The 15,719-nt window shown below is 35.4% G+C and overlaps 1 protein-coding gene across 3 annotated transcripts in view; it reads right to left on the reverse strand.

Moving 5' to 3' along the window:
* The window catches only part of LOC142225536 (uncharacterized), a 455,965-nt gene that overhangs the window by 118,671 nt on the left and 321,575 nt on the right, over positions 1–15,719 (reverse strand). For 2 of the 3 annotated variants that reach the window (XM_075295326.1, XM_075295325.1), the window contains 3 exons: positions 11,825–12,081; positions 3,854–4,091; positions 3,425–3,697 (listed from right to left, as the gene is read on the reverse strand). In XM_075295326.1, the coding sequence (XP_075151441.1) occupies positions 3,425–3,697; positions 3,854–4,091; positions 11,825–12,081 (768 nt within the window). The remainder of the gene's footprint in view (positions 1–3,424; positions 3,698–3,853; positions 4,092–11,824; positions 12,082–15,719) is intronic. The other variant, XM_075295327.1, reaches the window with a different exon arrangement.

Here is a 15,719-nt window from a genome sequence, read left to right on the forward strand (position 1 = left end):
TTTCCGCTCAAAGACGATCCCTATTGATTTTGGAAAAAATCGGTTCAGATTTAGATATAGCTGCCATATATATTTTTCACCGATGTGGTCATAATTGGCGTGTGTATCAACCGATCTTCTGCAAATTCCGTACATCCGAATATTTTATGAGTCTCGAAAAGCTTGCAAAATATCAGCAAAATCGGTTCAGATTTAGATATAGCTCCCATATATAGCTTTCGCCCGATTTACACTCATTTGCCCACAGAGGCCAATTTTTTGCTCCGATTTAGTTTTTGTGTGCAAAGTACAGCTCGCAGTTTTAGTCCGATTGTCCTAAAATTTGGTATAGGGTCCTGTTTCGGCTCAAAGACGATCCCTATTGATTTTGGAAAAAATCGGTTCAGATTTAGATATAGCTGCCATATATATTTTTCACCGATCTGGTCATAATTGGCGTGTATATCAACCGATCTTCCTCAAATTCCGTACATCCGAATATTTTATGAGTCTCGAAAAACTTGCAAAATATCAGCCAAATCGGTTCAGATTTAGATATAGCTCCCATATATAGCTTTCGCCCGATTTACACTCATTTGCCCACAGAGGCCAATTTTTTGCTCCGATTTAGTTGAAATTTTGCACAGGGAGTAGAATTAGCGTTGTAACTATGCGTGCCAAATTTGCTTGAAATCGGTTCAGATTTGGATATATCTCCCATATAAAGCTTTCGCCCGATTTACACTCATATGACCACAGAGGCCAATTTTTAACTCCGAATTAGTTGAAATTTTGCACAGGGAGTAGAATTAGCATTGTAACTATGCGTGCCAAATTTGGTTGAAATCGGTTCAGATTTAGATATAGCTCCCATATATATGTTTTTCTGATTTTGACAAAAATGGTCAAAATACCAACATTTTCCTTGTAAAATCGGCACTGCTTAGTCGAAAAGTTGTAAAAATGAATCTAATTTTCCTAAACTTCTAATACATATATATCGAGCGATAAATCATAAATAAACTTTTTCGAAGTTTCCTTAAAATTGCTTCAGATTTAAACGTTTCCCATATTTTTTTTTACTAACATTGTGTTCCACCCTAGTGCATTAGCCGACTTAAATTTTGAGTCTATAGATTTTGTAGAAGTCTATCAAATTCTTCCAGATCGAGTGATATTTATATGTATGTATTTGGGACAGACCTTTATATATAGCCCCCAACACATTTGACGGATGTGATATGGTATCGAAAATTTAGATCTACAAAGTGGTGCAGGGTATAATATAGTCGGCCCTGCCCGACTTTAGACTTTCCTTACCGGTTTTTTTACTAACATTGTGTTCCACCCTAGTGCATTAGCCGACTTAAATTTTGAGTCTATAGATTTTGTAGAAGTCTATCAAATTCTTCCAGATCGAGTGATATTTAAATGTATGTATTTGCGACAAACCTTTTTATATAGCCCCCAACACATTTGACGGATGTGATATGGTATCGAAAATTTAGATCTACAAAGTGGTGCAGGGTATAATATAGTCGGCCCCGCCCGACTTTAGACTTTCCTTACTTGTTATTACTAACATTGTGTTCCACCCTAGTGCATTAGCCGACTTAAATTTTGAGTCTATAGATTTTGTAGAAGTCTATCAAATTCTTCCAGATCGAGTTATATTTAAATGTATGTATTTGGGACAAACCTTTATACACGCAAAGAAAAAAAACGTTTGGAAAACGTGTACCGAAAACGTTTTTCTTTTGTTAGAGTTTTTTGAATTGCTCCGAAAATTTTAAACTTTTATCATCAAAAAAATTCGTTTGTTACAAAATTTTTATTTTTTCAATAAAAAAAGTTATTTTTGAAACTACAACACAGTCCATTTCGTTTATATCAAACACTGTTCTTTTCTGACTTTAGTTCTTTAATAAGGCACATTTTACAGTTCAAAATTTAATATATTACAATGTAATGTTGAACATTTTTTCGGAATCTTCCGAACATATCTGGAATATATGTAAAAAAAAAAAAAAACAAAAAAAACTTTGGTCGAAGCAGGGATCGAACCCACGACCCTTGGCATGCAAATCGGACGTAGCAACCACTGCTCCACGGTGCCAAACTAAATGTTTGTGTTAAATAAACTTTGTTTATTCGGTTCGTAGGCGCCGCAAGCTATGCTATATAAATATAACTTATATGGATATTTATCTATTGATGACCATAACAGGTACATAGCTCAGTGGTTAGTGTGTTGGCTTACAAAGTGCATGGTCCGCGGTTCGATTCTCCGTCTAGGCGAAAGGTAAAAAAAATTTAAAAATTTATAAAATCGTATAATTTCTTCTACATTGTTGGTATTACAGGAAAATGTGTTAGGAACTAAAAAACCTCGTGGATGTGAGAAAGATGTGAGGGAAAATGCAATTAGCAAGAAAGAAATGTTTTTTTACTTTGCCTTTATGAAATTGTTTTTACATCCTGGAAAAGAATAAACGTTTATCACACAAAGTATATAATTTTCTTCCAAATACACTTCCTTACAGCGAAAAGCAAATGAGAAACGAACTTTGTTTGTCTAAAATTTCGTTTGGGAGGAAAGAATTATTTTTTTGCGTGTATATAGCCCCCAACACGTTTGACGAATGTGATATGGTATCGAAAATTTAGATCTACTAAGTGGTGCAGGGTATAATATAGTCGACCCCGCCCGACTTTAGACTTTCCTTACTTGTTTTTTACTAAAATTGTGTTTCACCCTAGTGCATTAGCCAACTTAAATTTTGAGTATATAGATTTTGTAAAAGTCTATCAAATTCTGTCCAAATCGAGTGATATTTAAATGTATGTATTTGGGATAAACCTTTATATATAGCACCCAACACATTTGACTACAAGGTGGTGCAGGGTATAATATAGTCGGCCCCGCCCGACTTTAGACTTTCCTTACTTGGTTTTTACTAACATAGTGTACCATCCCAGGGCATTAGCCGACTTAAATTTTAAGTCTATAGATTATAAATTTTGTTCAGATGGATTCAGATTTAAATGTATGTATTTGGGACAAAAACCTTTATATATAGCACCCAACACATTTGACAGATTTGATATAGTATCGAAAATGTGGATTTACAAAGTGGTGCAGGGTATAATATAGTCGGCCCCGGCCGTCTTTTGACTTTCCTTAATTGTTTGTATTAAATAAAGGTGTCGTTTTTTATCAATTGTATAACACAGAGCGAAATTGTCTAATACAGTATAAGTCGTCCAAACTGACTTCCTAGATTAAATGGTGAAATGGTTAAAACAAGAGTTTTACAGAAATAGGTCCTACACTAATTGAACAGCAACTAACTAAATTTCTTAATACAAAAAATTACTTATATACATCTACAATAATATTAAAAAAGGTTATATAAAAATCTTTAGAAATATTTAAATATCATACTTTAAAGAATCGGATTTATCACGTGAATTATGGGATACTTTGTTCCAAAAAGTATTTGATGTGCAAGCTCCTCGAATGTAATGATTTGCCGTAGTATTTGATATTTTTCGATATCGATCAAGTATGCTCTTCGTTGACATTTTAACGGATGATAGATTGAGCCCAAGGCTCGCTTCAAAATGATGATAGGTGGAATCCGTTTTATTGTGTTTCGTATTCTCCTTGGTATCACTTATTGCATCTTGATAGACTGGTGATATATAATTCTTGGTTCTGCTATTTCATATTGTTTAAGCATTAATATTTAAAGCAAATGAATTTATTCAATTTCAATACCAACACAAATAAAGATAGGGCAAAACAATGATTGATGTCATGTGATGATACTTCAATAAATAAAAAATAAGGCAGATAGTACTGTTCATTTACCTGTCAGCACAGACGTCGACTCCATCTTGAACATCAAATGAATCGGCAGAAGTATTCTCAAAATAAGGAGCCATTTCATGAGAGAAGCCCGTTTGTGATTTTGTCCGTAGTTCCTCTTCCTCATGCACTAACTGCAATATTTGTATAGCCCGATCTTCAACATAGTTAACCGACTCTAAAGCCATAACAATTACATGCTCCACAATTAGTGGAAATAGTTTCTGCAGGCGTTGCTTTACTGTAGAGATTTTATAGAAAGAATAGACATATTAATTTTTAGTTTGTAACGAATAAAAAAATTACCAAATAACATTGTTTAAAAAATTCTTTTGGTGGGTAATTTTTTTGAGAGAATAGCATCCCAGCAAAAAATCGTCGCCCAAAAAAGTGAAAATGTTCTTTTTGGATCCGGAAGTGGTGAAAAATTGGCGCAGAAGCGATGAATTTAATATGGCCTTGTCATAGGACGGATGTCCATCATTTCAACAGCCGTTGCACTGAATTTGCGTCACCTCTAAAGGTGTGATCCGAATTCAGTGGTTTGGATGTACATTAAATATTTTGTGATATTTGCTAAATAAATAATTTATATAATTGTTGATGATTTTTTATCCATTCCACATTTTTTATGCATATCGGGTTACTTGATAATATGTAGAATTTCTGGGGGTTTGATGACAGATATTCTCCTAAACAGATCAGTTCAACCAGTACGCTTCTCGAAGATAAATTTAAAGATTCTACCTTACCAACAACTGCGGTTTATATAAGCCCAAGGAGTTAAATCGGGAGATCAGTCTATACAGTCCCTATGCCAAAAACATGACCCGATATACACCAAACTCAGCACACCTAATTGTGGTTCTGAAAAACCTACAGAATCTAGATCCCACATGGGAGGGTGGGATTATTGGGGGCATATAACAAAATCTGTACCTATACACAATATATTCGGAACAGATACAGTGGGGAGCAAAACTGAGTGCATGTTTACCACTTAGGAGTATGCTTTATTTGCTTAATAAAATATAAAATAAACTATTGAGTCCAATTGCTACAAAATGTGTTTCATTTATACTGTATTTCCCCGACAAACAACAATTGTACACTCAGAAAAATTATAGACCTATTCTACTGCATTTAATAAAACAAACTGTCATCAAACCCCCCGAAATTCTACATATTATCAAGTAACCCGTACGACAAAGAGTTTTCCATGGAAACTATTATACTTCATGGTGGTGGGTATTTAACACTCGGCCCGGCCGAACTTACTGCTGTATATACATATTAAATAAATAAATCATGCAGTTCAGCCTTGGGTATAGTTTATAATATGATATGGTTATATAACTCTTTGGTTAACCCTAGCTTTGACACTAACATATATACAAATGTAAATATTTCATTTTTGACACTCTCGCCATTTCAACAATATTTATCCGATTTTTATTAAATTTGGACGCAGTGACTAATTTTTCGTGCTCTTTGATAATACGAGGGCGGTTCGGAAAATTCTTAGCCTACCAATGAAAAAGAATTGTTAGTTTTTCAAAAATATTTTTATTTTTCAATATAATCCCCTGAAACTTCAATACACTTAGTCCAACGCTTTTCTAGCAATTCTATCCATTGATTAAAATAGTTTTCCTCAAGGTCTTCAAAATAGTGCTTTACAACTGTAATTGCATCTTCATTTGAGGTAGAACGCTTGCCAACAAGGAATTTTTGTAGATTTGGGAACAAGTAAAAGTTACTGGGAGCTAAATCAGGAGAATAAGGTGGGTGGTCAAGCAACTCGTACTTTAATTCGTTGATTTTAGCCATTGTTAAAACACTCTTGTGCGCTGGTGCGTTGTCTTGATGAACAATTATTTTTTTGTGTTATAAGCCAGGACGTTTTTCTCGAATTTCTACATTTAATTGATCCAAAGGGTTGCAATAGTACTCTGAATTTATTGTTTTACCCTTTTGCAGATAGTCAATCAATAAAATACCTTTGGAGTCTCAAAAACCCGTTGCCATAACCTTACCAGCCGATTGAATTGTTTTTGCCTTCTTTGGGGCACTTCCTCCAGCTTCAGTCCATTGTTTGGATTGTTCTTTTGTCTCTGGAGTATAGTGGTGGATCCATGTCTCAACAACAGTTATGAAACGACGCACATTGGGGTTTTTGATACCAAAAATAGGAATTAATTGAAAAATGAAATTTAGGAGAACCGAAAAAATTTTTATAGTCGGTAAAATACACAAAATTCCACATCACTAGCGCAAAAATTGTGTCTTTGACAAGTACCGTTGTGTCACTATATATGTTTGAAGTTGGAGTTATTTTACGTTTTCCTTGCGTGCGATATAAATGTAAATTATTGGTGTCTTAAAAATTAGTTTTGAGTGTTTTCTAAAGCGAAAATTAAAAAAATAATAATGGAACCTTCATCCTCAGGTTAATAAGATTATTTTTGTGTTTTTTGTTTTTATATGTGACTTGTGTTATTATTTGAAATTTAGTTTCGCTCGTAAGTCTTTAAATTAGAGGATTTCGAGAAATATGTCGACAAATAGTTGTGAATAAAGCCAAATTAAGTAAAAAAGTTTATTTTTTCTAAAACAATAAACTCTTTTGAAAGCATAGATGAAAAAGTTGTCTGCACTTTTTTGCACATTTTGAAATTAAATGGAAATACATTTTTCAACCCCTGGTACTATATGTCCCCAACTGTGCACAAATATTTATTACTTGGAGCAGAAATAATTAACCACGCTTTACTTCCCATTGGACAGTTGTCGGAAGAAGCGCAAAAAGCTCGAAACAAAGATTTAAAAAATTTTACAGAGCATTTTTTGCGAAAATGTTCTATGGAAAAGTCAAATGAAGAGATATTTAAAAGACTGTTAATTAACATACTTCGGATCCAGTTATATCAGAAATGAGAAATTAAAAGAAAAGAAACCCCACAATTTGCCTATGGAAGCAATTCAAATGTTGATATTTGAGTCAAATCTTGATGGTGATCAAAATGCCAGTGTTGATGATAATGATACATATAGTAATTTTACTGACGATGATGATAATAATGATGATGATGATAATAATTGTTAAGAATCAGATCAAAAAGCAGATATCCATTCTCTCTTTTTTTGTTGCAAATTAACTAATGGAAAACAAATAAAATGTGGACTAAAAAATATTTAAAATTTGATTGGTTTTATGTCTTTTAGTGAATTTGGCCGAAAAAAGTTAAAACTATAAACAGGGAAAGCTACTTCGAATTAATTCCCACTTTTGACATCAAAAACCCCACTGTGCGACGCTTAAATTCCATTTTATTTCACTTAAAACGATCCAAACAACACGCACAGAAAAAACATATTTGGACATGGTTGCCGCATCCATTTAATGCTTATCTAGAGTATGTAATTGTCGCGAAAACCATGTATTTGGTCTTTGTAAAAATAATTTTCGAGCGGAGAAAAATATATGTTGGCAATAAGCATTTAAATGGTTCTCAAATGCCGCAAACATGTTCTATTATTTAAATGATAGAATTTGAGACCATTACATATTCGGGAAAATCATGTACCTGATCATTCATTTTTTTACTTTTTTGTAGAAAAAAAGTATTTTTATAGGTTACATATAGACATGTCTAGAACCATTGCATGACCATAAAGACCATGTACATTGTTTTCGTGACCATTTAATTTTTTAACTTGTTTGCAGCGAAACTAATTTTATAAAAACATTGAGCAGGTACACACGATTTTTATTTTACGCGTCAGTCGTGTGTTGATTGTTTATTGGAATGGACGGAGAATACGGAATTATTGTGTTTTGTGTTAATTTATTTATTCAGAAGTGGCACGTGGTTTTATGTGAACACAAAAAAGGAAAGTGTAATTGAAAAAAATTTACCTGATTTTTGTTATGCAATTTGCTTATGGTACAATTTATTTTTATTTGCAGTTACATGATGCCTGCGTTTGTACATTTGATGGGCACGACGTAAATATGGAATGATTACATATTGTTGAAATTGAACTAAAATAGAGGGTGTAAAATTATGTGAAGTTTGCTTGCACGACATTTTAAATACAAATAAACAATGAATTAATTTATAAATAAATAAAAACAAATAAATAAAGTTAATTTTGTGTTTTCTTTTCTCAAGTGGCGTCCTTTTTTCGACCAAGAAATTGTTTTTTTTTTTCATAAAGATCAAAACATTTTAGGTTGTGACCATGTTCTTCTAACTGAAAGAAAAACATTTTTGACGAATACCATATCATTTTAGATCGTGATCATTGTCTTTTAATGGAAACAAAATTCTTTTTATCAATATAATAACATTTTAGATGAGGACAATTTTATTTTTCTTAGAACCATGTTCACTGATCCAACATGGTTGCAGGTGAAAATGTTACATGGTTGCCGCAAAAATGGCTCTTCGAATATGATTGTGACTTTCTTCTCTGCGTGAAGCTTGAGAAATATTCATTCTTATGCGTTTTTGATCGACTGTTAACGAATGCGGCACCCATCTTGCAGAAAACTTTTTCATCTGTAGTTCTGCATGCAAAATTAAATAGACTCGATCATTTGAGATGCCCATGATATTTATTATTATTTTTTCGTCGATCATTTAATACCATATCATGCACTTTGGCTACAATTTCTGTTGTTGTTGCTGTTTTTGGACGTCCACTACGTAGTTCATCTTGTATGACCACGTTTAAATTCAGCAACCCAATTTTTTACTGTTGCATATGAAGGAGCACTTTCACCTAACACATTCACCATATCATTATGAATTTCTTGTCCCGATAAACCTTTTTTATGTAAATATTTAATGACAGCACACATTTCTAATTTTTCCATTGTAAAAAAATTGCGGATGCGTCTTTTTTGAACACCTGTTTCTATATGAAGGAGTTGCAAGATCGAAACAAAATTTAACGTGTGTTAACTTTTTTCTGTTTATACCGCGCTTTTTGTGCTAGGCTAAGAGTTTCCGAACTGCCCTCGTATGTAGGTTAGGTTAGGTTAGGTTATGTGGCAGCCCGATGTATCAGGCTCACTTAGACTATTCAGTCCATTGTGATACCACAGTGGTGAACTTCTCTCTTATCACTGAGTGCTGCCCGATTCCATGTTAAACTCAATGACAAGGGACCTCCTTTTTATAGCCGAGTCCGAACGGCGTTCCACATTCTAGTGAAACCACTTAGAGAAGCTTTGAAACCCTCAGAAATGTCACCAGCATTACTGAGGTGGGATAATCCACCGCTGAAAAACTTTTTGGTGTTCGGTCGTAGCAGGAATCGAACCCACGACCTTGTGTATGCAAGGCGGGCATGCTAACCATTGCACCACGGTGGCTCCCTGCCCTCGTATGTACAAATTTAACAATATTTTTCACAATATAGCAATTTTTCAATACATTTTTGTATTTTTCTTCAAAATCGGCCACTATTTACAAATGTAAATAATGTGGTTTAAGATAATTTTAGTTGATTTGTTTTGAATCATTTCATATGAAAATAATACGGGTAAAAGAAGAGGAAATAAAAACTTAAAAAAATATATATATTTTGGGCAACTGTAGCATTTGGTTTGCACCCAGCTGTGCTCCACACAGACTGGTTTTTTACATTGCCCACATTTTTGCCTTGTACGACGCTTCTTTTTTTTCTCACCATGGTAGCACATATAACAAGCGGTTTTTACTTTTAAATATCCTCTATCACCTTCATCAGGCATAAAAGAAATAGCCGACGATTGTATAGGTTCACCGATAATGTTTCTACAATGCTCAATTTGTTTTTTTGTAATTGGTTTAGAGCCGTTAAAACAAGATTCACGAAAAATTTCATATTTTCATGTTTCTGTGGTCATATGTGTATAAATCGGACTAAAAATATACATGGGAGCTATACCTAAATCTGAACCGATTTTGGCATGCATAGTAAGAATATTAATTCTACTCCCTGTGCAAAATTTCACGTAGATCGGAGCAAAACTTTGGCGTCTGTTGTAATATGGGTGTATATCGGGCGAAAGATATATATGGCAACTATATCTTACTCTGAACCGATTTCAATAATGTCGAACAGATAACGTTTAAACACAACAATTTTTTTTCTGTAGCGAATATTAGAATGCAAAACAAACATAAAAAAGCGGTTATGAAGTTAAAAATAACAAAGGAAACAAAATATTTACATATGTAAATAGTGGCAGATAATGTAGAAAAACATTGGTGCCTGAGCTAGGGTTAAAATGGTCATTTGAGGAATTATAAACAACCAATTTTATGAACTGGTCCAAAGGGTAAATTTACCCTTCCTATTTCCAATAAAAGGAACACGTTCGCCAAACTGAAGGGCGTAGATTTTTTTGATTCAGCGTATATGAGCCAAGGGCTATTGTGGTTGTTTGAAAAACGTATGTTTTGTGGTTTGATTCTCCGTCCGGACAAAAGCTAAAATTTCTGAAATGCTTTTACTGTCTATAAATTTTAACAACAACGCAAATGTCATGCCGATTTCACAAAAATAAGTAAATATTTTTCAACAAATTAAAGAAATTTTAGTAGACATTTATTTTTTTTTACTTGTAAAAGAAATTTTCGTAGTGTGAAGGAAAAACTTGGAGTTCAAAATTACAAATACGTATGTTTTTAGTGCCTCTTAAATTTTAAGAAATTCTGAAATATTTTTTGGGAACACAAATTGATTTGTTGTAACAGTTTTTAATGTAGTTTAATCCATTTTGTTCTATGCTTGTGTAGTTCAGCTGGTAGCCAAATCAAGGAACTCTGCGACAAGGATGGGGTGTGTCCAGAGTGATCTGGTAGCGAGACGGGTAGGTTTAGCTGGGCAAGCAAAAAGGTGACGAGTGTCATGTGGCCCTTGATTAAAGATGGGCGGCGGTCGGACTCCGAGAACAGGATTAACCTTGTAGCTTCTCACCGCTTCAGCTACAGTATCCTCATGAATCCTCTTCAGACCTGTCTGGTATGCTGCCTGTTCTAGAGTCTCTCTTTTGTAACGCTGGATCTCGGGCTCTAGAAGGTGAAGATCAACCCTAACATTCCTGGGTGGAGGTTGTCTATCCACAAGATGGTGATTCGGATGACAACTTCGATGGCAACCCAAGAGGTACTGCTTTGACAACATGTAATTGTGTCGATGCACTGGGATGATCTAGGTCTCCGTATAAAGGTGATCCAGGGGTGTACTGCAGAGACATCCTGTTGCGGTTCTAAGGGCAGCGTTCTGACAGGTCTGTATGTTATTCCACTGCGTATCGCTCGTTTGAGGTGTCCACACTGGCGCTGCATAGTTTACCACTGACCGGCCAATTGTCTTATATGTAGTTAATAAGGTTTCTTTGTCCACACACCAAGTGCTCTCGGCAAGCGACTTGAGGACCTTGTTTCTACCGCGGAGCTTATCACAAATTGCAGTGGCATGGGCGGACGACTTAAAAAGGCTGTCGAATGTGACCCCGAAAATCTTGGGGTATTTTGTTGTTTCGCAATCGACTCTGACATTCAACTGCCTGAGTACTTCCGCCTTCCATGTAGTGAATAGTGTGGCTGAGGATTTGGTGGGAGATATCCTCAAATTTCTTGCAGTGAAATAACTGGTAAGATTAGCGAGGTAGACATTCAATCGATCGATCGCAAATGTCATCAACAATGGGCTCGGATGCCATGATTTTGAACATCGTATGTCACTAAAAGCATTTTTACAATTTTGAACTCCAATTTTTCCTCCAAACTCCGAAGTATTCTTTAACAAGTAAAAAAACGATGTCTAAATGAATTTATTGAAAAATATGTATGCGTTTGTAATGCCGTTTAGTTAAATTTGTCTAATATTTAAACAAACTTTTCCTTTTTGTTGGCTTCGCTGTGTTTTGAGTGTGCTTATGAGTTCACTATGTAATTTTATTTATTTACTTACTTGAACATTTTTCAGTTTCGGTTAATTCTTTTGGGCGCAATGGTATAGTAGTATTTTCTTCGGAAGCACTAGTTTTTTGGTCTGATCCTGTCGCACCGGTGGAATGAATTATGATTTTTTGCTGCGGAATAAATTCCTTTTTCGTATACCCCAGCGATGATATTTTCTCAGAAGCCGTCTGAACATTGTTGTCTGAATTTGCTAAGACATCCAAAAGCAACGTTTCATCGGCTTTCGGATATATCATTTTCATATATCTGCAAATAATCATGTAATAAATTTTAATATTCTAAGGCTGATTACTATGTTTTTTTGTATAATATATATATATATATATATATATATATATATATATATATATATATATATATATATATATATATATATATATATATATATATATATATATATATATATATATATATATATATATATATATATATAAGGGTGATTTGTTAAGAGCTTGATAACTTTTTTTTTAAAAAAACGCATAAAATTTGCAAAATCTCATCGGTTCTTTATTTGAAACGTTAGATTGGTCCATGACATTTACTTTTTGAAGATAATTTCATTTAAATGTTGACCGCGGCTGCGTCTTAGGTGGTCCATTCGGAAAGTCCAATTTTGGGCAACTTTTTCGAGCATTTCGGCCGGAATAGCCCGAATTTCTTCGGAAATGTTGTCTTCCAAAGCTGGAATAGTTGCTGGCTTATTTCTGTAGACTTTAGACTTGACGTAGCCCCACAAAAAATAGTCTAAAGGCGTCAAATCGCATGATCTTGGTGGCCAACTTACCGGTCCATTTCTTGAGATGAATTGTTCTCCGAAGTTTTCCCTCAAAATGGCCATAGAATCGCGAGCTGTGTGGCATGTAGCGCCATCTTGTTGAAACCACATGTCAACCAAGTTCAGTTCTTCCATTTTTGGCAACAAAAAGTTTGTTAGCATCGAACGATAGCGATCGCCATTCACCGTAACGTTGCGTCCAACAGCATCTTTGAAAAAATACGGTCCAATGATTCCACCAGCGTACAAACCACACCAAACAGTGCATTTTTCGGGATGCATGGGCAGTTCTTGAACGGCTTCTGGTTGCTCTTCACTCCAAATGCGGCAATTTTGCTTATTTACGTAGCCATTCAACCAGAAATGAGCCTCATCGCTGAACAAAATTTGTCGATAAAAAAGCGGATTTTCTGCCAACTTTTCTAGGGCCCATTCACTGAAAATTCGACGTTGTGGCAGATCGTTCGGCTATTCATGATGAAATGTCAAAGCATACTGAGCATCTTTCTCTTTGACACCATTTCTGAAATCCCACGTGATCTGTCAAATACTAATGCATGAAAATCCTAACCTCAAAAGAATCACCCTTTATATATATATATATGTACTTTATGGGGTCTTTGAACAATATTTCGATGTGTTACAAACGGAATGACAAAGTTAATATACCCCCATCCTATGGTGGAGGGTATAAAAACGCACACCGTTGTTCACTGGCTATTTATTATACCCTCCACCATACGATGAGGGGTACATTTACTTTGTCATTCCGTTTGCAACACGTCCGCTGAAATCACGCTAACTTCCGAATGAAAAAGCTATCGACTTGAAACTTGGCACAAGTAGTTGTTATTGATGTAGGTCGGATGGTATTGCAAATGGGCCATATCGGTCCACTTTTACGTATAGCCCCCATATAAACGGACCGCCAGATTCGGCTTGCGAATCCTCTAAGAGAAGCAAATTTCATCCGATCCGGCTGAAATTTGGTACATGGTGTTAGTATATGGTCTCTAACAACCATGCAAAAATTGGTCCACATCGGTCAACAATTATATATAGCCCTCATATAAATTGATCCCCAGATTTTACTTGCGGAGCATCTAAGAGAAGCAAATTTCATCCGATCCTGCTGAAATTTGGTACATGGTGTTAGCATGTGATCTCTAACAATCATGCAAAAATTGGTCCACATCGGTCCATAATTATATATAGCCTCCATATAAACCGATCCCCAGATTTGACCTCCGGAGCCTCTTGGAAGACCAAAATTTATCCGATTCGGTTGAAATTTGGTACGTGATGTTAGTATATGGTATCCAACAACCATGCAGGAATTGGTTCATATCAGTACATAATTATATTTAGCCCCATATAAACCCATCCCGAGATTTGGTTTTGGAACCTCTTGGAGAAGCCAAATTCATCCGATTTGGTTGAAATTGGTACGTGGTGTTAGTATATGATATTTAACAACCGTGCCAAAAGTGGTCCACATCAATTCATGATTGTAGCCCCCATATAAGCGACCCCCATATTTCAATTCTTGCTCTCCACGTACCGTGCAAAAGTCCATATCGATTCGTAAATATTTGTAGACTTACCTATAAATAACTTTTTTTTTAAATATATACCACGTATGGACTAACTCACAATTTAGAAAACGATGTTAAGAAGTTTTAAGATACCTTGCCATCGGTAAGTATTAGCACAACGCAAGTAATTCGATTGTGGATGACAGTCTTTCGCAAAAGTTTTTACGCAATCCATGATGGAGGGTACATAAGATTCGGCCTGGCTGAACTTACGGCTGTATATACTTGTTGATCTTAATTTGCCGCTTGATCAGGTGTATGATCTTTGGAATGTACAAAGGGCTACTACTATTGTATAATAAATTCTGTGAACAAGAAATTTATCAAACGCATTCAACTGGGAGAGTGAGAGTTAATTCACAATAGGGACGAGATCACTGAGCTGAAGTGCACAAACCGTCGAACTGAACGGATGTGTTTTTAATAGCGGATTATTTCATCGCAATAAGTACTTATTACGAATTTCAAGTGTGGTGGTAAATTAAGCCACCATGCAACGAAATTCAAAGTCATCCATTGGATTGCTAACTTCAGGGCCCAGTGGGCGGGTATCGACTGAAGTTATAAATTTTGGCAATGACCATGAATTAGGCCCAATTAGTCCACCAGTCGACAGGTAGCGACACTTTGACAAGTTTTCCAAGGTAACGACATCAAAAGGAGGTAATCCCTCACGAAAGAGATTGAGAAGCGCAGAAATGCTTTGTATATCCCAAAAAAAGGAATTATGATCAGTCGACCAAAGCATCTTGTCGGGTAAGCAAAGCTATTCCTTAAAATGGACTCAAGGAATTCTTGAAGCTGGAAAAAGGGAACGACAGGGATCGTTCACCTCAGTTGCAAAGATGGTTTCCTCAGTTGCAAACGACAGCCTTGTGATGGCTATCATTAATAAAGGAGCATTGGACGGTATTGTTCCAAAGCAAAAATGGGGGGAAATTGAAAACGCGATGTCTGGTGTCTACTCAGAGGTGCGAAAAAAGTTTCCCGGACTAAGTCCTCAACGGCAATATGCTGAATGGTATAAAGGACGATTTAAGTTTATCGCATTTGCAGACCAAAAGTCTATGGAATGCTTTAAAGCTGCTTTTAGCACATGCATGAATAACTGCAAACCCTCCTGATCCTGAGTCAATATTAAACAGACTAAAAGAATGTAACCCAACCGTCGATTGGAGGGTTGATCGTTTAGATTAGGTGGATGGACCAAGACGACATGCGGGGTTTATATTGAACACTGAGTCGTTGCCACATCTAGCCCAGACCCAAGGACGTGTACGTTATGGCTTTCATGATATCCATATGAAGGGGCCGACTACATCATACCATAAACCATCCCTACTGAATTAGTAAACATAAGCATTTGTAGGGCATCATTGGTATAGGTTTTGGGGTATCATTGGTACAGGTTTTGAAGATTTCCATATTTAAGAACATAAAGGGGGGGGGGGGGGGTACATGTTTATGGGAGTCTTGAAACAATCTGAGCAGAAATGTCTAATATTAGGACCTAT

Source organism: Haematobia irritans, chromosome 2 (genome assembly GCF_050003625.1).
Source record: "Haematobia irritans isolate KBUSLIRL chromosome 2, ASM5000362v1, whole genome shotgun sequence".
Taxonomy (NCBI): domain Eukaryota; kingdom Metazoa; phylum Arthropoda; class Insecta; order Diptera; family Muscidae; genus Haematobia; species Haematobia irritans.